At 40.7% G+C, this 20832-nt stretch overlaps 1 protein-coding gene across 1 annotated transcript in view; it reads left to right on the plus strand.

The window, feature by feature from the left end:
* The window catches only part of COMP (cartilage oligomeric matrix protein), a 152250-nt gene that overhangs the window by 6953 nt on the left and 124465 nt on the right, over positions 1 to 20832 (plus strand). Inside the window, exons 2-3 of the mRNA XM_088469009.1 lie at positions 5886 to 5971; positions 10035 to 10086. Coding sequence (XP_088325135.1) covers positions 5886 to 5971; positions 10035 to 10086 — 138 coding nt within the window. The remainder of the gene's footprint in view (positions 1 to 5885; positions 5972 to 10034; positions 10087 to 20832) is intronic.

Genomic DNA, 20832 nt, shown 5'->3' on the forward strand with positions numbered 1-20832 from the left:
ACTGTAACAGGTATTATATATGATTTGCAGAATACTGAGCAGAGATAGATATTTGTATATCTGGATTTCCTGGAGTGGCAGAAAACTGAGCAACACTAGAGTGAGTGCCGGGAGCACGATAATGTGAATATGCAGGAGGGCTAGACTACAGGCAGTGGCGTCACTAGGGGGCTGCGGGCTGCAACGGGTGACATCATCCAAGGAGGTAACACCCATATAGCAGAGCTGCTCATGTGCGCATCATCCATTACACCCCCTCTCCTGTGTCCTGAGAGACTGGGGGCTTCCTAGCAGCTCCCGGACCAGTGGGCAAGCCATTAGCATGACGACAATGGGGGCATGACAAAACAACAGTCTACTGCGCTGCCGGAGAGAAGGGGGCCCGCACGGAGGCTGCACATGGGCCCCCTCCTCTTTTAAAATACCCCTGCATCCAGCAAATATTAAAATACTGCAGGAGGTGTCTATAGGAAACAGATGCCTCTTGCAATATCGATCTGAGTGCAGGGTCCGTAGACGCTGTCTCGGATCACCATCATGACCATTGGTCGCGATAGAGACAGCACCGGCCAGCCTGAGTAAGCTTCAGCCAGCTCGAGTAAGCTTCAGCTTTCTCAGGCTGGCAAACCACAAGGCCAGAAAATCTGTGTCCACTGACACAGAACCTGGCCTCTGCACTCCTGCAAAACAAGGACGGCACACCCCGTTTCCGGGTACGCTGGCCAGAAACACCCCCACATTTAACTAATTAATTTGCAGAGCAGGAAATCATTTTCTTTTTTTAAATGCCACTGATGGCTCCACAAAGAACATTTCAAACACTGTTACATTATTGATTAGTACCACAACAATTACAACAGTAGACACTGCAATAAAATATTTTTATAGTACACCTATAGTTGGTGCATTTCTTAGTACTTAGGATATCACTCCTTGGGAGCTATTAGCTAATATTAGCAAATATTTTTTAATCTTAAATTGTATCTATTATTTAATTTTTAATCTTTAAATGTATTTTTTGTTGTTTTTACTTTAAGTCAGATGTGTATTTTTAGAACTGTTAGTAGGTAATGCCCATATGATTAAAAAAAACAAATCTGCACAATTGTTCTATCCATAAAGTTTTTCCATTAATATAAATATCTTTCTAATTGTTAAAAGATCTATTTAATATTTTGTTAGTTATCTTTCTAAAGGAACTTGAGAAATAACAATATTTACAAAGAAACTGGCCAACTCACCTGAATCCGTCCTTTCACACCCCATCTCAGCCAAATTGTGGATAGGGGGACAGTGACTTTAGAATGCCCCTATATATACATTTTGGGGGGAGGCTCAGAAGAGCAAGAGACTCTGTGATACTTTCTCCACTCAATTCGGGCATCATAATAACTGAAGTTATACTGTAAGTCTGAGATAAGACAAGATGGTGACAGTCACCTTCATATAAAGTTGTGTCTTCTTGTTTATCATTGTTAGTATGAGCTCAATTCCTACAAGAACAGAAGAGTAATACAACTAAAATATTCATTCTTATGGAATCTGTAATGATGACCAAACAGGACAATCAAAAATTCTATTTGGCCTTACACATACAGTATGTTGGCAAATTGTAAATATATTCAGCCATTTGGCACGATGAGCCAATTGTCCAGATAACTTCTGGCTCCATTACAGAAAGTTAGGGTAGTTGGAAGATTTTTGTGAAAACACGCTGACAGCGGGCAATGGCCAACTACTTTTTCTGCCATGGCTGATAATGATCCTCATAGTTCTGTTCACTATCGGGAATTGCAGCTGTTTTCAGTCCAAACATATTGCTCTACATCGGCTGTGATATTGCAGTATGTGTGGGCACCTTAAGGGTTAATTGCAAAACTTCATGTTCAGTCCAAACATACTGAGAGATACCTATTGCCCTATATTGGCTGTAATATTGCAGTATATGTGGGCACCTTAAGGGAAAGCTGTAAAACTTAAAATGCGGTCAGAATACCAACAGTCGAGATGCCAGCGGCATCCTGTACCCAACCCCAGGTAACTACTGTACATGAATTAGCAAGTCAAAATAGTTTCTTACAAATACAGTGCAAAAAAAATCCACTTTCTTTGAAGTGATCCCTTATAATTTTTTTTTCAGTTTGAATCTGAATGTTCCTAGAAATTGTAGCCTAGTATGGCCTTACAACCGCTCAAAAACTCGTATTGCTCTTATTTTCACAGCCAACCATCTTGTGTAAACATGCAGGATTTTGTTCATGTGCAAATCAATGACTGTGCATTGATAAGCTTGGGATGCCCTATTTTTTCCACATATTAAATTATCCTGCATGATTGGAATGCCAGTATTTTCTTTTCCAATTTAAATTAGTTGCTATCATTATAATCCTTTATTTGCTATGTATACTAGTATTGCGTTACTGTGGAATATTTTTCCTAACCGAAACCACTAATTTACTGACTGGAACAACAACTAATTTCTTCATGGAATTGCTCAATAAACTAAACTAAAACTACATGGGAACATGAAAGCCTGTTCACTTCCACACAAGAACCTGCCTTTAAATCAATGAAACCTTTGCTTTCTATTCCATTAGTCAGATATTTCTTAAAAGGACATTGATACGTCATTTTTAAACATATTCCATACAGTACTGTAGCTAGAAGAAGCATTTTTTTCCAAAGAACTCATAGAATACCGTTATTTGTGTATAGATCTTTCTGTCAAAAACAATTTCAACAATATGAAATAAAATAACATAAAATTCAATGGAAAACAAAACATGTAGTAATAACATCTGAGTAGAAATGTTAAATATTTGCTGGTCCTTGCAACCAGTTTAACAACAGAGATCAGTAGTTCCTAGCCAGAGTAGCCAGAGTAGCAATTATCTTGATAACTACATTATAGGTTAATTTGCTGCATAGAACAAATTACTGAGTGTTTGAAAGCTCTCTCGGAAGATTATTAGTAACATGTCGTTATGTTCTGTTCACTAGCACACTACAGGCAAGAGTAGGGAAGATTGGAATTCGGTTTATAGACACCTGCTGTTTTGACCTATAGTACCTTTATAATTTGTATGTGACAAGTGTAAGGCTGGCCATGTATGTTACAATCAGATCTGATGATCCAAACATTCTTATCCAATTAAAAAAAAAAATGTGTAGGGGTGACAATAGATTATATATTGCATTTAAATTTTATCTGGTCAGGTTGAAGTTCTTGGCACCCTAGGCATTTCTTCAGCCTTGCCCCCCCCCCCCCCACACACTCTCAGATAGGTACACAAGCCCTTATACAGTGCTCCCAGTAGTGGTCCCATCTATGCAGTGCCCACAGTAGTACCCCTTATACAGTGCCCCCCGGGTGAGTTCTCTCAGTAGTGGTCCCCCAATGCAGCACCCCCAGTAGTGGCGGCAGTAATGGTCCCCCCCCTCAATGCAGTCCCCCCAGTAGTGGTCCCTCCTATGCAGTGCCTCCTGTATTGATCCCCCTGTACAGTGCCCCTTATATAATTCCCCCAGTAGTAGCCCCCTCATGCAGTGCTCCATATATAGTGCCCCCAGTAGTAATCCCCCCTTATGCAGTGCCCCAAGTAGTGGTCCCCTCAATGCAGTGCCCCTTACATAGTGTCCCCAGTAGTAGTCCCCCCATGTAGTGCCCCCAGTAGTAATACCCCCGATGCAGTGCCCTTTAAATAGTGCCCCCAGTAGTAGCCCCCGCTCAGCAGGTTCAGACCGACACACACAAAAAAAAAAACACTTACCTTAATCCTGCAGCTCTGACGCCCAACTGAACTTGTGAGTGACAGTCACTGACTCACTGGCGGCAATTTGACAAAGCACTGAAAGCAGGGTCATATACAGCCTGCCTAGTGGCTTGTTGAACCCTGACGGCTGACGCTGCTGCTGGAGCCTGGAGGGGCTGGCCGGGGAGTGAGGACTCGGAGACAGTCTGTCAGACAATGTATGTGCAGCACTCTGACGCTGCAGACAGTTACACACTGTCTGCCAAACTGTCACACACTGTCTGTCAGACTGTCTCAGTCCCGCCAGGTGGTCACCTACTGTGTCAAGTGACTGTACCTGCCGCGGTGCCGCCCGAGTGACAGTGGAGCCTAGGACAACAAGTGCAGTGGCCGCAGCTGGCATGATGTGCATTGCATGATGGTGCACACAGTCACTTATGGACCTACAGGGCACGGCGCCGCGGCTTGTCTCAGCTGCCGCCTGCTGGAGTGGACATAGTGCAGTGGCCACCGCTCGTAATACACTGTCATTCTCAAGTCATTCACTGTCACTAACTATACAGTGCCCTCTAGTTGCCCGGCGCCCATAGACAGCTGCCTAAAGCTGCCTAATGGTAGCGCTGGCCCTGTATGTAAAGAGAATGTTTAATCTTTATTTGATAGTTTTTCAATAATGTGATCACAATACATACTGTATGTCATAACTGGAAATGTATCAGTGTATTATGGTTAAGTAAATGTGCCAGGTCACTTGTGAAACATTAAGTGGACATTTGGAGAAGTCATTCCATATCAACTAATCAGCTTCTACCGTACCTAACATTTCATAGAAAGTACTTGATAAATAATAGCTAGAAGCTGATTGGTTTCTATGGGTAATGTCTCCACTTCTCCATTCTTTAGAGCAGTGGTTCTCAACTCCATTCCTCGGGTACCACCAACAGGTCATGTTTTGTGGATTTCTTTAATCATGCACAGGCGATTTTAGCCAGTTTGCTGGGTCAGTAATTATCCCACCTGCTTCCACAAACAGAAATCCTCAATATATGACGTGTTGGGAAAACTTGATGGTTGAGGTTGATAACCCTTCTTTTAGAGAACTTTATACATGTCAGTAGTGTGAGGGTCAGATGCAGGGAAGAGACCTACATGCACTTTTCTTACTCACAAGGACCGATCGCCCCACCCCTCAAGGTCAGATGGGTCAAGATAAGAGTATGTTACAGACAGATAATAACAGCACATGGAGACATACCAGAATTGAGCTGAAGTAAAACAGACTCATAGACAAACTGTGCATCAGGAATTTAAGCAGTGACAGGACAAAGCAGTCAACATGGTACAAGGGGTTAAGAGGCAAGTAGAGTATCCGGGATTGGGTCAGTAAGAAAAATCTAAGGCAGGAACATAATATGAGCTCCATACAAGCTAAAACATCAAAGGCCAGAAAGACAGCAGCTGGTATCCTTAAGTAGCCTATATGAGCAAATGTATTTGCGAGCCTCCTTACAGACATGTGTGTGTCTGAGTGCTGAATACCCATGTATCTACTTGCTGGTGGTGTTGGTGGTCTTCAACAACCTCCTCACTCATGTCGCTAACACTATCGTAGGTCATATACAGTAAGGCCACATACAGTAAGGGCATGTTCGCATATGCTCTTATGAAGGCTATATTCAGTAGTCAGCGTTGAATAGCAGATGACAATGATGATGATGCATTACCTGTGATTGGCTATTTGTATATGCTCTACTGATGCTGATTGGTGATTTCTTTTTTGCTAGGGCATATATTATGCTTTTCAGTGCATTATTAAGCACACCTTTTTTCATACGTGAGATAAGCTGTGGTTCTACTTAATTAGAAAGGTTTAAGCGTTATTGATGCCTAATATCTAATATGAATAAAATAAATGGTTAATAACATGGTTCAAGTGGGATGTACAGTAAGTGTATGTGACGTATGCCTGGCGGAGATCAGACCAGCACACATCCTTAGATAGTTAACATAAGTGCAACTGTCATTTGAGGAGCAATTGCGGCCAACTTTGCCTGTGCATATAGGTTGCTTAAAACAAACATAAGTATTAAGCTAACCTATCTATGGATAACACATTATTTACCATCGTTTTAGGGGGAGATGTTGCTCCACAAATTCTTGCAGAGATGAAAGAAACCAATCTCGTATTAAAGGAGGTTCGAGAACTTTTGAGACAACAGGTACTTCTCATACTTTTGTAGTAGCACAATCTACTGTACTTTATTTGTGAATGATTTAAAAAAAAATTCTCTAAAAGCACTGTGTACTATGGGCCTGATTCATTACGGATCGTAACTGTGAATGCAATAGCGATTATGCACATAGTTTCACTGCGATAGTATGCTAATCCATTGCGATTGCTATGCCGCCGCAGCACTACAGTACATAAGGACGCCCACTTTATCTTACGCACATCAGTAATGTTTAGCAGGACTGCGTAAATATTGGTACAATCGAGTACAATCACAGCCTCACGCACACTTGCACAAGATCTGACCTTACTCAGAAATTGCTAACTTCAGCGCACACTATCAGGTCTTAGGCTGCGTAGGTCATCTCAGTGGATAATTTATGCATGTCCATGCAACGGTACTAGCACGCCTGCGTTTCTCCGACCACCCCGCCCGTTACCACCCACAAATGACACTTCCTGTCAATCACTCTGCGATGGGTCTGCGTAGTCGCTGCAATCGCAGTCCTGGTCGCAGTGGCAGGCTTGCGCACGCATCCTGCGATGCATACACATGAGCAGAATGCAACAATCGGCCGATTGCATGCGTATTAGCAACTACGATCCTTGCTGAATCAGGCCCTATGTTGGCACTGTACAAATACAAGTTTAATATAATAACAATAATAATAATAATAATAATAATAATAATAATAATAATATATTGTGCAGTTTTATTGTTTTGGAACACATGGTGTCTCCTACTACAGCATGTTAACATCACTTTAGCAGATAACAAGTGTAATTACAGAGCGGAGGTGGTGTGTGTATGTTTGTGTGTGCATGTACTGAGAGGGAGGATAGCCCAGAGAACAGCATGTTTTCAGACCATTGCTACACTCCCAGATGATTGCCCCACCCTGCAGACAAGAATTAATAATAATAATCAGTTTTAATATGTTAGGATTAGTTTGTTCATTTCATCTTGACATCAGTAAATTCCGGTCTCAGCTGGTATGTTTAGTATGATAGGATACATTCAGTCTTCTGTTTGCTATTAATTGACCTCATGTTCTATCCATCCGTAGTCTCCAGACTTGGCAATTACACCACCGGCTGTGACCAATGGAGGATAACTGATTAACAGAGACTTTTGGTTTGGCACAGGACACAAGAAGATAATATTGTGGTTGTGTGTCTATACATATTTTATCTATTCTCCTTGTACTGTGCAATTTAAGGTTCAGCCAGTTTGATAATTATAAACACAACACAAAACTTGTACCTGATTTTTGTTTTAACCCATTCTGTTATTCATCTTTCCATATATTTATCATCATTTTTCTAGTAGACCAGCTCAAGTGGTTCCTATGTTGACTTGCTTAATACATCTTACAAAAACAGAAATACTGTCTTTTTTCCATAAAGTTATAAACGTAGACTGATACTAGATCAAAGCCCTTATGCAGTAGTCTTGTATTTGGATATATGCATTCTTAACAGAAAAAAGGATACTGATGTGTAACACAAGTACAGTACTACAATACAGAGTAATGTACCACAGTGGTCACAGGTCTGATGGGAGTAAAAGCTCTATAGGAAATCTAAACTGGTTTGAGGAATAGGTATAATGTTTGAAATCTGGTAGGTTTGGAGTACAGTATATATAGTATGTATTTATGAATACTGCTGTGTGGGCACAATTATAATAAAAACTAATATGCACTTGTAACTAAGTGATAAGGGTCATGGCCACCAAAGATAATTTCTAGCCCCAGTACAGAAACTTCTTGGGGTTCCTACAAACATACATACATACAAAACATACATACATACATACATACATACATACATACATACATACATTAATGGTAAGAAACAGTGGAAAATAATGTGTGGTGATTTAAACCACTTCATGAGAAATACACATTTATTCACATTTCATATATATCTCTTATAAAATATATCTCAAATAAAAAAAAAATATGATAAACAATAAAAAAGGAATGATGAATGATTGGAGTCCCAACCCAAAAATTGAATTGAAATAAAGTCACTGGTAAAAGAATTTCCTGACCTGCAGGTATGTATGTGGCTCTGAATTACTGTGTCCAAATGCAATAGTCCAAACTATTCAACAGGAGGATCCCCAGGGTGGTGAATTCTTTCCTGCAGCTCTGTGCAGTCCCTCTTGGGTGATACCTAAAGTCCTGTGGTTTGGGAGAATGAGGGCTGTAGTGGACTGGAGATGAAATATCACTATGTAATGTTCTTTTCCAAAGATTATCCTGAACCAGTGTGCAGATATGATAGGTCTGGGATCTGTGTACAGGTTCTGTCTAACGCATTTCTCTGTTGACTACAGCTTCGTCAGAGGTTTAATTCATACATACATACATACAAACATACATACATATGCCAAAGAGGGTGTGACCACATCATGTTGGGACCTGACTACACTTTGGGGTATGCCTAAAAAGCGCTTGGCCACTCTCTACTCCCCTTCAACAAATGGCTACTTTGCTCCGTGTACCATTGTCAGCTGTAGGCAAGGTCAGGATCGAATTGTTCCAGTCTTGCCACCATGGCTACATGCCTAATGATGGCATGTAACAATTGTTTTAAACCACACAATGGTTTGAGCCATTAATGGTTAAACTCATTCCGTGTGCAAATGTGAGAGATAGTTTGTGCATGCACCTTAGATCTTTGCTGCTGACTCAGGAGTTTCTGCTTGCGGTGTACCGTTGCCCTCATAGCAATGAATGGAAAAAAAACAATGCCATTGCCCTGAAAACATGTTAGCTGCGAAACATTGTCTATCAATGACCATCACTGGTCAGACGCATCTGCTCACCGCAGCTATTCATTGTCAATGCTGGCAAATGTGGGGATGTTAGTTCCACACAACATATGCTATGATGCTACACAAGGAGGTCCACTAGAAAGGACCACGCTCTGGTATTTGTTTCCTCCCCTCCCCTTTCGGTGCCTCTGATAAAAAATAGCTAACACTGCTTACAGTAAATTAAAACTAGGATAAAACAAATATTATCTTTCTAAAAAAATATATATATTTTTGCATTATTTATTACAATATAAATAATAGTAATGATTTCATAATTAGCCACATTCCTTTAGGTGCTGTCGTGATGGAAAATCATCCTGAATGAAGCCATTAGCCCTGATCTGTAGTGGATGTTTCTCTAAATATTGCATTTATGATCAGTGTGACAAATGCCCATTGCAAATATATGTGGTATGTGTGCGAAAACAATCCAGCTGCTGTAAAATAAGTTGAAGGCGCTGATTATTTTAACAAATGTTCAAAAATTGAAACCACATATAAGAGTGTATGGAAGGATAAAGCTAGGTAAATGTGATTCATCAAGTAATAATCATATTTGCTCCAGGGCATTAGTACTAATCCCTACAGATTAGTGAACAGAGCAGGGGTCCTAGAACTCAGACACTGTTTCTTGCATTTCACAATATTTTTATGATACAGCTATAAATCCAAATTTGGTTATTCAGATGAGTCATTGTTATCCTTTCACTTAGTGCCAGTACTGCATAGTAATGGTGTTACTACACCGCTGCAAGTTCAACATCTAATTTTATTGAACAGGGTATATTAAATACAAAAACCAACTTTAAGCGTTTTCATAATAATCACTAACTAGAACAGATTTGGTGGAATGCTAAACTTCAAAATGTGTATATTATAGAAGTTTAGATATACTGTACATGTATACACACACACACACATATATATATATATATATATATATATATATACATATATATATATATATATATATACTGTATATAATATATACATATACATATGTCATACTTTCCTACTCTACTGAATGTCAAGTACACTCCTAAATTTCGGTGTGCACTCCCGCACTCACCAGCCCATCATGGACCCTCCCACTCCTGCTTGAGCATGGAATCGCTCCCCACACCTCCTACTTCAGTCTCCTTTCCAGTATCTCCCATAGGAGAAGTTTTAAAATTAGATAGGTCAGACATGTCCATTTGATAATTTCCTCCTTTTCTTTTTTTAGGTTAAAGAGATGACATTTTTGAAAAATACAGTCATGGAATGTGATGCTTGTGGTAAGTAACAGTTTAGAAAGTAACAAATAAAAAATTTCTTACAAAAATGAAAATGTGTACTTACCAGAGGCGTATCAATAATGAGTGCAGGGTGTGCAGACACACAGCCCCTGGGTCCAGAGGGGCCCACAGCGCACATATCCTGCACCCATATTTTTAATACTTACCTCTCCGCCTCCGGAGTCCCACGTCGGCGCGTTATCAGCGCTGTCAAAATGGCCTGGAAAATGGCTGTCGCAGCCTGCACAATCGCTGTAGGCTCTGGGCACACTCTAGTGCCCGGAGTCTACAGGAGCGGTGCTCGCAGCTGAGCGCATCCAGCCGCTGGAGAGAGAGAGGGGGCCCCAGACAGAGACTGCACAAGGGCCCCCTCCTCTCTAGAAACGCCCCTGGTACTTATAGTCCAGATATGGATCTCCAAGCTACTTGCATTTCTGTTCCTACTTATTACTTTGCTATTGACTTGCGGTGCCTGTTGTGTATTCATGTGTATGTGTACACTCCTCCCTTCTCTTGTTTATGTGCCCCATATATTCCCATTTTTAAAACTCAATAAAAATTGTAATAATGAAAAAAAAGAAAGAAAAAATATTTGAAGTGTTGTATAAAGATATCACGGTCCATCAAATCCTTTGCCGAAGACAGATCAAGAAAGATTCAGATGGAATACTCTACCTTCCTTTTATCCATCTGTTGTACTGTGTCTGTCCATTGCATCTGAACCCTGAAATTAATCATATATGTCACTGTTTGAAAGCCCGTGGTATGAGAAGAATCCAAGTTTATAAAGAAAATGTCATAATTTTATGGATTGCTGCTGTGCTGATACATGATATAACCTGCCCATTAGGATTGGGTCAACGTTACAAGTGGTTGGGTGGAGGCCATAGAATTTTCCTACTTTTTTTCTCCACAAAATCAATAATTTAGGATAGTTATGCTATCATTTTTCCATAATGCCCAAGGCACATATTTATTATCAGGTTTTAGACCCAAAAATTATCATTTATTTTTCACCGCAATTAAAAATTATATACCGCAGAAATGTATTAACAATCACACACAGGGACAAGGGCTCCATGTAAAGTAAAGAGATCACTGATCACTGCCAATAGTTGAGACGTGTTTGTGCTATGCAAACAGATGCAGACTAGGACATGTAAACATAATATGCACCTGAGAAAGTTGTATTATAATAGGGTGGTTAGGTGCAAATGCAAATAGCAAATCAGGATAATGACAGTCCTCAGCACTAGCTCTTGTGAATGGCTGTTTGTGAATGCTCCTCTGATGCTACTTTGGTGATTTCTTCATCACTAAGGCATAAATTACACTTTTGCTGTTTTAGAGAGGCTTTGGCAGGTGTATTGATGCCTAATATTGAAAGCATTTATTAAAAATAAGATAGCAAAAATATGTGTTTAAGCCGGATGTAAGTGTATGTGGCATATGAAGTTAGAAGCTACAGTGGTCACCTATACATTACTTCCTGGAAGAATGTTTCCCATTCCCGATTACTTTTTTTTAAACTCATCCACTAAATAGAGTTGGGTAGCCATTGGTGTATCTATAGTGGGTGCAGGGTGTGTGGTGCACCCAAAATTATAATTACCGCTCTGGTGTCCCATGTCGGCCGGCAATGCAGAACAGCGTATATCCCTGGGAAAATAGTGCTGTGGCCATTTTTCGGGTGGTTTTGCACATGCACAATAGAGAAGTCTCCAGGAATGTGGCACGGGCGCCAAAGTATCTGACTTTCATTGCTGCTTCCAAGATACGGGGTAAATGTAAAGTAGTTCCTTGAAAGACTGGCCAATGTTTTAAAGTAGCAGTAATTTAAAAGGCAAAATCAGCTTGGTTGTGTACAGGGTGTATGTGTATCCAACATAGTAAATATTTGACTGCTTATATTCATTACAGGCACTCTATACATCTTCAGTATTCAGCAAACACATGCCCAGCAGGAGCTACTGCCTAAAGCTGGGTACACACCTTACAGACATATCTGCAGATGATGGTTGTTCATACATACTAAACAACCACCATCTGTCATCTGGCCGCGGGTCCCGCTGGCCAGAGGGGGCGTGTCGTGCCCCTCTCTCTGCGGCCTCTGCACCAAGTGTACGGGCAGTCAGCTGACCGCCTGTACACACAGTACAATGCCCCAATATATCTGCAGATATATTGGGCATCAGCTGTGGAGCACAGCCGATGCGATATGTCTGTTGACAACGTCATTCACAGATATATTGCTGGTACGCACTGGCCGATGCACACAAGATATATTGGCTAATCAATTGATCGGCCACTATATCTGCCAGTGTGTACCCAGCATGACTCTGATGAATCCTTCCCATGAGGCTGCTGCTGATCTTATGGTTGAGCTTATTTCCCCTTTACGCTGGGGACCTGGCAGAGACGTGCAGTGAGGGCGGTAGTGCGGTTCCATGCCCTTAAAGTCCACCTAGAGAAAAAAACATTCACATATAATAACCTAGTCATTTTTGTGGACAAGAAGCTGTTGACAGCCTTACACAAGCTTAATACAATTTATTACAATGAAAAACATTTTATACAGTACCAATAGAATTTTAGACGGTGCTGATTAGGTTTATAGGGTTCCACATTTGAAAATGGACGATTAATCCTTAGGTTTAAATTATGTATTCATAGTGATTATTCACCAAATTGGGATCAGAAACAAAGTTAGCCTACGCGTTTCGTCTCCTTGGAGATTTCTTCAGGGGTTAATCTCTGTACCTTTACATAAAAGAATACATATTGTAAGTTCCAATTGGTCTCAAATATACTGGAACAGTGGATATTCTTAAGAAACTCTTGGTTCCTAGCATAAGGTAGCAGATTTTGCACCAGTACCGGGTAGATGAACTCCACCCAGGTAAGCAGAGCAGCACATTCACCTTCTTTCCATATGGATTCAAAGTGTATATATATATATATATATATATATATATATGCACTATTACAGGTCCAGCTAACAGGATACAGTATTATACCTTTGGCATTTTATATTTGTGCTGTGCTGCTTGATAAAGGTCTGAATATGGACCAAAATGTCACTGTTAACTGTAAAAATGAAATTAGCAATTTAATATACCCATAGCTTCATCTATTGGTGAGTGCCTTCATTCTTTATTTTTGATGGGTATGCTGGAGCATTGTGACTACTGTCCCTCTTAGCTGTTATGCACCCTGCTGCTGAATAATTTTGGTGATGTGAGTGCTGAATATATATATCTACAGTATACATATAAGAGGTGAGTAGATGGCCACTCCGTTCAGCAAATAAATTTAGGGTGCCAACTAAGTTAATAGTATCAAAAAACGATTAGGACACTTTCCAATATCCGCATCCAGACAATCATATCACAGTGGTATCTTGGTACAGGCATTTATGGCAATAATAACTTTCAAATAGCCATACTTATCAATTCCATCAACGTTTCGGTTCCATAACGAACCATTATCAAGAAATTACATATCCATCTAGTTGTTACATCAGCCAATAAAAAAGTGAATACTAAGTTAATAGTATATGATATAAAGAAGTACGGCATTACATTGTTTGTAGAAAAACACAAATGTGTGTATTTTGCCTAAAGCATACCCAAAGATAGCAGCAATGTTTCAGGCATAGCTCTGCCCTTTATCAAGCAATTTTACATGGGAATGCAAATGTTTTTTTAAACAGGTTACAGGGCGGCCAAATTGGAGCCAAAGACAGCTTCATCAATTAAGAAGAATACTCCCATCTTCATTTACACCACTGCCCCCCTTTAGGGTGTAGTAGGTATTACCGCCGGACGCAGGTCCGGCGGTTCAAATCCCGACAGAGGCAGCCCGGAAAGAGTGAAAATCCCGATCATCCCTAAGGTAAGTATCGCTAACCTAATTCCCCCACCTAACCCTAACCCTCCCTTAGGGGTGCCTAACCCTAACCTCCCCCCCAAGTGCCTAACCCTAATCCCCCCTCTAAGTGCCTAAACCTAACCCCCCCCTTCCCCGCAGCCTAAACCTAAGTCTCCCGGAGGGGTGCCTAACCCTAACCTCCCCCCGGGGGTGCCTAACTCTAACCCCCCCTTCCCCTAGCCTAAACCTAGGGGTACAGTTCATTGCTTACTGCTTTTCTTATATGTTTTATACATTATTATCTTTGGAAGTATTCTGTAATATTGTATACAAATAAATAACTTTATTGCGATAATACACTATCGCACAGGTTCTCAAACTTGGTCCTCAGGACCCCAAACAGTGCATGTTTTCCAGGTCTCCTCACAGAATTGCAAGTGAAATAATTAGCTCCTCCTGTAAATCTTTTAAACACTTGAGGACGCACGCACGCACGTGCTCCGGGCGCCCTGGCTACACGTTACACCTCTGACAGAGCATGTTGTCAGAATCCCTACAGATTGTAGAGGTAAGTATTATCGTTAGGGGGAGGGATAGGCACTAGGGGGAGATTTAGGATTAGGCATGCTGGACGGGTTAGGGTTAGGCTGCGGGATGGTAGAGTTAATGATAGGCTGCAGAAGGGGTGGGTTAGGGGGTGGTTTATATACTTACAAAAATCTGTCAGGATTATGACTGTCGGGATGCTGCTGTTGGTATCCTGTACCCAACTCCTCCACAGGCACTTACCTCTGTTTGCAGGAGGTCTTGGCCTATCCTCACATTCACCTCACAGAGTTATAGGCAGGACAGAAGGACAGGGGCATGTCAGGAGCAGTGTAGTAGAAGGGGAGTGAAGAGGCAGGGACTTAATTATATAAATAACTGGTAATAAAAAAAATAAAATTACAGCAGTGCAGTTTATTTGAAGCTGGTCCCGGGGGACAGAGCAGCCACCATGTGGATAGAAAAGGGGCAATGCAATTGTCGGCTGCACCAGAGACCAGACATTGTCAGTTGTAAAGTGGCGGAGTAGGGGGGCAGCTGTGGCATATAAATTCTGTGGCAGTTGCCTGTATTCAGATACATCTTAATTATTGTGCTACTATAAGGAGCCTCAATGTCTCCCATCATGTGCCGGTGGCCTAGACAGCTGCCTAAAGCACAGGCACTGCAGCAGCTTCCAGCCACTCTGTCTATGGCTGTGGTGCCACTGCACAATCTAGATTGATGGATGAATCCACACACTGATTAGTGGATGGCTGGGGCTTTCCAAAAATCGGAGCGCATGAAGCTGAAAGGGGTTGGAGTGAGACAAAGACTGTGGGATTAAAGGCAGCTAGTCTAGGTGAGCGTTATTAGTCACTTAATTTGGTTGCCCCACATTAATCTGATGTCTGACTTTTTATGAAGGAGGGAGTATTGCAAATTTTGGGGTCGGTTTTACAATGAGGGAGGGGTTGAAGATATGAGCTTTATCTTTAATGGGGTGTGGGGGTTGTGGCATATTTGAGGTATTTTTTTTATTAATGGAGGGTGATTTATGGTATGATTTTTATGTGTTGAGGGGTGGCAGATCTGGGTTATGAATTTTAATGACTATGGTTTTTAATAGGGAGGTGGTGGTTGGTCAAAAATTATTTTAAATAAAGGGTGTCAGATTAGGGATGGCAATCAGTGTGGTTACCATCGATGTTTACCATTGGTGACGATATAGCAAGTGGCCATTGATGGTCATCCCTGTTCTTTGACTGACTGGCCCGTGGGCCAATCAGAACCGAGGGTGGGGCTTTGTGGAAGGGGGCATCCTAACACCTTATAAATGAAAAAAAACAAAAACATTTGGTTATGCTGTTCCATCGATGGAAGGAAACCATCTGGTTCTTCCTCATCAATGGTAAAAGCATTTGACATTGGTCATAAACCATTGATGATTGTGAATCATCAGTGGTTGATGGCCATACTTAGGGGTATATTTACTAAAGTGAGTTTTTTTAGAAGTGGAGATGTTGCCCATAGCAACCAATCAGATTCTACTTAACATTTAACTAGCACATTCTAGAAGATAATAGCTAGAATCTGATTGGTTGCTATGGGCAACATCTCCACTTCTAAAAATTCTCACTTTAGTAAATATACCCCCTAGTGTCGGATCTGGTGTTTCATTGTATTGAATTTTTAGAAATAGAAACAATTGGGAATTATAACTTGTTTTAACAGTACAAAGTGGTCACTTTTTTGCTCTCATATTGTAGGGGTATAAGTACAATAGTATATTGTTTATTTTTCTGATATAGAAAAATGTATGTGCCAAGTTAGTAATATTATTTATAGCATTATATCATGTGGGACTTTATTCACTAAAACATTTTTGGCACACCCATATTTTTGTTGCAATTTTCTGGTAGAAAAGCTGGGGCCACTTTCGTGTCTTTGCCCCCCAGACTGAAAGCTGGCAGCCTATGCTTATGCTGCTAACACATAGACACATACATGTACAACCTGGCCCCCACTTGTCAGCAGCCCTGTTATCCAGATCCAATTTTTCATTTCTTACTAGGCCTATATTCGAATTTACTGGAACCACTAAACCAGAGATTAAGAATGTCCTGGAAAAGGCATGGAAAATAAACCATGTTCTTGAAGGTGATACCAAATAGGAAAACATAATTGCTTTTGTGGAGTGTCCAGAAATTATGTATGTCTAGCACTCATCTCTCTTGTGGGCCAGAAGTTGCTCTGCATTGGCAGACGATATTAATTCCTTACCTTTACGGAACATCTTTAGCTTTCCTTCCACTGCAAGTGATGCCAAGGCAAAGTAATATTAATGTCTCAGTCAGTGAATGCTGTGTATTCCTGCCAAAAGGAAAACAGGTTCTGGCCCTTGATACCCACACATATCTTAGATAAAAAGACATATGGAGGACAGCTTAAAAAGTAAGACTTGTTATTATTACACAGCGCGCAGGACACAAGGGAAATAATGAAAGAAATTACAGGAAATAGACATTATGTTGCCTTGACATGTAACAGCATACAACATGCCCTAATTTTGGCTAGATAAAGGAATAGTAGTTTGCAAGCAATTATATGCATATACAGTATGTAGCACCCTCATAAAAATTATTGTGAAACTTTATTAAATCTGTCCAAATCCTACATTATAGTACAGTAACCATAGAAAATACATAAAAATATGTGACAATAGCTATTGCATTTGCTACTAATAACTTGGCAGGTATAGGTCAGCTATCCTGTACCTTTGAAAGTGAGTCCAGGAGAAAGGAATGGTAATCAATCACTGCAATCGTCCAACCTTAATTAGAATCTGTGCTTAGAACTGATTGGTGCCAGCGGATAGAATCATAAACGATTGATGGTATGGCTAGTAAAACTTATATAATTCTACTAAAATTGTTATAATATATATATATATATATATATATATATGTAAGATGAAATTTCCTATAGTAGTGCGTCACAGCACCACAAAGATAAGGAAAAATGAGGAGGCACTCCCAGCTTCAAAACATGGATTTTAAGGTGATAAAGATGAATCAATACATAGGTACAAATAAATAAAGATAGGTACGCCATTGTTTTGCTGACTACCCCCCATCACTACCCCCAAACAGTACTTCCTGTCAATCACTCTTCAATAGGTCTGCATAGTGACTGCGATCGCAGTCCAGATTGCAGTGGAGTGTTCGCACATGTGCACTGCAATGCATATGCATGCGCAGAACGCAACAATCGGCCGATTGCGTGCGTAATCCCAGTTGCGATTGTTGCTGAATCAGGCCCCAAGTCTTTTATTCGCTTCGCCAGGATCCAAGGGTTATCAGGATCTTCCAATCGGATCAATACATTTGTCAACTGTGCTTGATCCTAGGTTTAAGTCATACATCATGTCTTTCTTCCCAACGGACACAGATCTGAAGAGATGGAAAGAGCTGTTGGTAAGTAAATTGTCAGCTCAAGTGGCATGTGATGCATCGATAGCTCCTCCAGTTTCTCCAGCAAGTGCACCTGCCAAGAAAAAACTAAACTTTCCCAAAAGACACACTGGTGATGCAGATGAGTCAACACAACCAAGTTTTGACATCTGGTTGAGTCTAAAAGAATTTCCTACAATTAATGAGACCTCTACCATTACTCCATCTGATACGGTCACCATGCAAAGAATGGTTGAGGACTATTTTAATGATAGCGTCCAAATAGGCATGTCAGACAGCCCATTTGACTACTGGCAGAAAAAAAGGCAATTTGGAGGTCCTTGCACAAACTGGCTTTGCTCTACTTGAGCTGCCCACCCGCCAGTGTGTACTCAGAAAGAGTTTTTAGCACAGCCGGGAACCTTGTCAGCGATCGGCGTAGGAGGATACTTCCTCAATATATGGAAAAGATGATGTTCATCAGAATTAACTACAAATTCCATGATGAAGACCTTTACCACCATTAGGTCCAAAAAAATACAGAGGCACCTGTTATGGTAGATTCCAGCGGGGACGCATTAATATTGTGCGAAGATGTACATACTGATGTAGGTGAGGGGTGTTTACTGCAATTCCCATATGTACTAAGCACTGGAATACAATGCATTCCGGTGCTACGTCTCAGTGGGTAACATCATCTTTAGATGGCGTTACCCAATATAAACCTATGGGCTTTTATCGGGATGCCCTCTGAGAGTGCAGAAGGATGCCTAAGGGACTTCTGGGTATTGAACCCGGAGGTCCCACTATCTGAAGGTTTCGCAAAGGACAGCTCTTATCAGGAGAGCTATCCTTTGCAATCTTTATCACATTTCTTAGTACATTCCAGGGTAATTAACCCCTTTAAAAAAAACCAGACGAATTGAAGGATCCCATTTTATGTACAGTTTAATTTTCGACAGGGCCAGGTTGGACCAAAAGTTCAATGTGTATGCACCTTCTACCGTTCTTGCGACCATTCTTACGATTGTACACCAAAGCATGACCACCTCTGTGGGCATGCATAATTAAACCAGGTCAGAATGCATCTGGTGCTCCTCTTCATGTACAGATTTGACCTTTTTTTTCGCTTATTCACCAATTTCTTTAGCCCATACACCCATACACCCTTTTATCAGGGTTGATCTTGTGTACTGTATCTCCTGAACTAGAGGCATCTGGGAGAAGGTGCCTCGCCTCTGCAGCTAGTCTTTGATCCAACAACTCCAATTTTTGCTTTTCTTTTTCCTCCTGATCGCTCGCATTGTTGTAGCCATAGCAGCAAGAAGCACGAGCCTTTCTTTTTTTCAAACTCATAATGGTAAATGAAACAAGTGAACGTATGCTGCACACCTCAGCACTAGTTCACAAAATGGCGAGGCAATTCAAGGAGGCTTGTTTTGGTCCCATAATCACGCCCCTTCCCTACCCATTATGCTAATTTTAGGTACACCTGCTGCGAGTGCAGCCTGGAATCGGGAGAGTGTGTACGCTGGTACAATCATTTTGTTTTTATACTTTGACAGCCCAGGATCGAAGGTCGCAAGTATGATTGTATAGGTGTGTATGCGCGTATCAGCACTGTGGACGGGACTTCTGAATGGGAGTATAGTCGAACGAACAATCACATCGAAAGTGTGATTGTACTGATGCGTACCTGGCTTTAGTCTGATGATGCATTTTAGTGTTGTGCATTAATTTCCCTACATTTCATTTATTTACAGTATTAAAACTTACAATTTTATATACTTTAAGGACAAGGATTTTTATACAACTCTACAATCATAAATCTTGCTGCAGTGCTATTGCAATTTGCATCATATGATGACAGGAGCTTGACGGCTTCAGGTATTCATTGCTGAGTATGAGAATAGTTCTGCACGAAAAGTTAAATTGCGTTTACATGATGTGATTATTTCAATGAGATTCAAGGATTGGAAAAAGCGTATTGGAAATGGGGTGGTCTATAATCTTTCTAAAAGATTTAATTTATACACTTTCTCATAGGTTGTGGATTCATACACTCACATATAAAAAGTGGCACATGTAATAAAAACAGACATGATGTTGACTCATGTTTTATTTAAGACAAATAATAGTCTGTATATGTAATAAGTTGTATTTGGAAATAACATTTTCACTCTTTCCACCAAGTATATTTCCTGAGATAAATATTGATTTTCCTGGGATGGCTCCAAAAACCAGACTGTGGGCGTGCACATATGTATTTGTCAGGCTGACACATAAGCACATATGTATGAATAGAAAGATTTTTCATCCCACATTGTTTGCCCTTTACACAGTCTCTTAATATGTACATATGTATGCAGAAGTGTACAACAGGACATTTTCTCATTACAATCTTCAGGAAGAACTCTAATTACTCGCCATGTGTAGCTGTGACTGAATACTACTACTACTCAACAGCCATATTGCATCGGACATGAAATATATCAATGTCCATGTAGTTTTGTGTGTAGAATCCAAATATACCATCAAATATTTAATATCACGTAAGGTTTTTGAGATGTTTAGAAAATGTAAATGACAAAATTAAAGCATTTAATCACAGTAAGTGCTCGACAAGACCCCTCCCCTGTCTGTGCTATGGGGTATGCTTCCTGCCCTGACTCCTCATCCTTATTGTCATCAAAATCCCCCTCCTCATCTTCCTTATTCTCCTCCAAGTGATGAATAGGGTGAATGGTTCCATCAAGACCATCTGACAATGGAGCTTTGCTACCAAGGACGCTGGGACCCTGCAATGATGGGGAACTAGTGCTGGTTCCTTTTTAGAGACCAATGAGACACTGTACAAACGGAAAGCGTCAACATCCTATTTCCCTAAAGAAAAATGACT

The sequence above is a fragment of the Taudactylus pleione genome, unplaced genomic scaffold (assembly GCF_031769625.1).
Source record: "Taudactylus pleione unplaced genomic scaffold, aTauple2 ptg000087l, whole genome shotgun sequence".
Taxonomy (NCBI): Eukaryota; Metazoa; Chordata; class Amphibia; order Anura; family Myobatrachidae; genus Taudactylus; species Taudactylus pleione.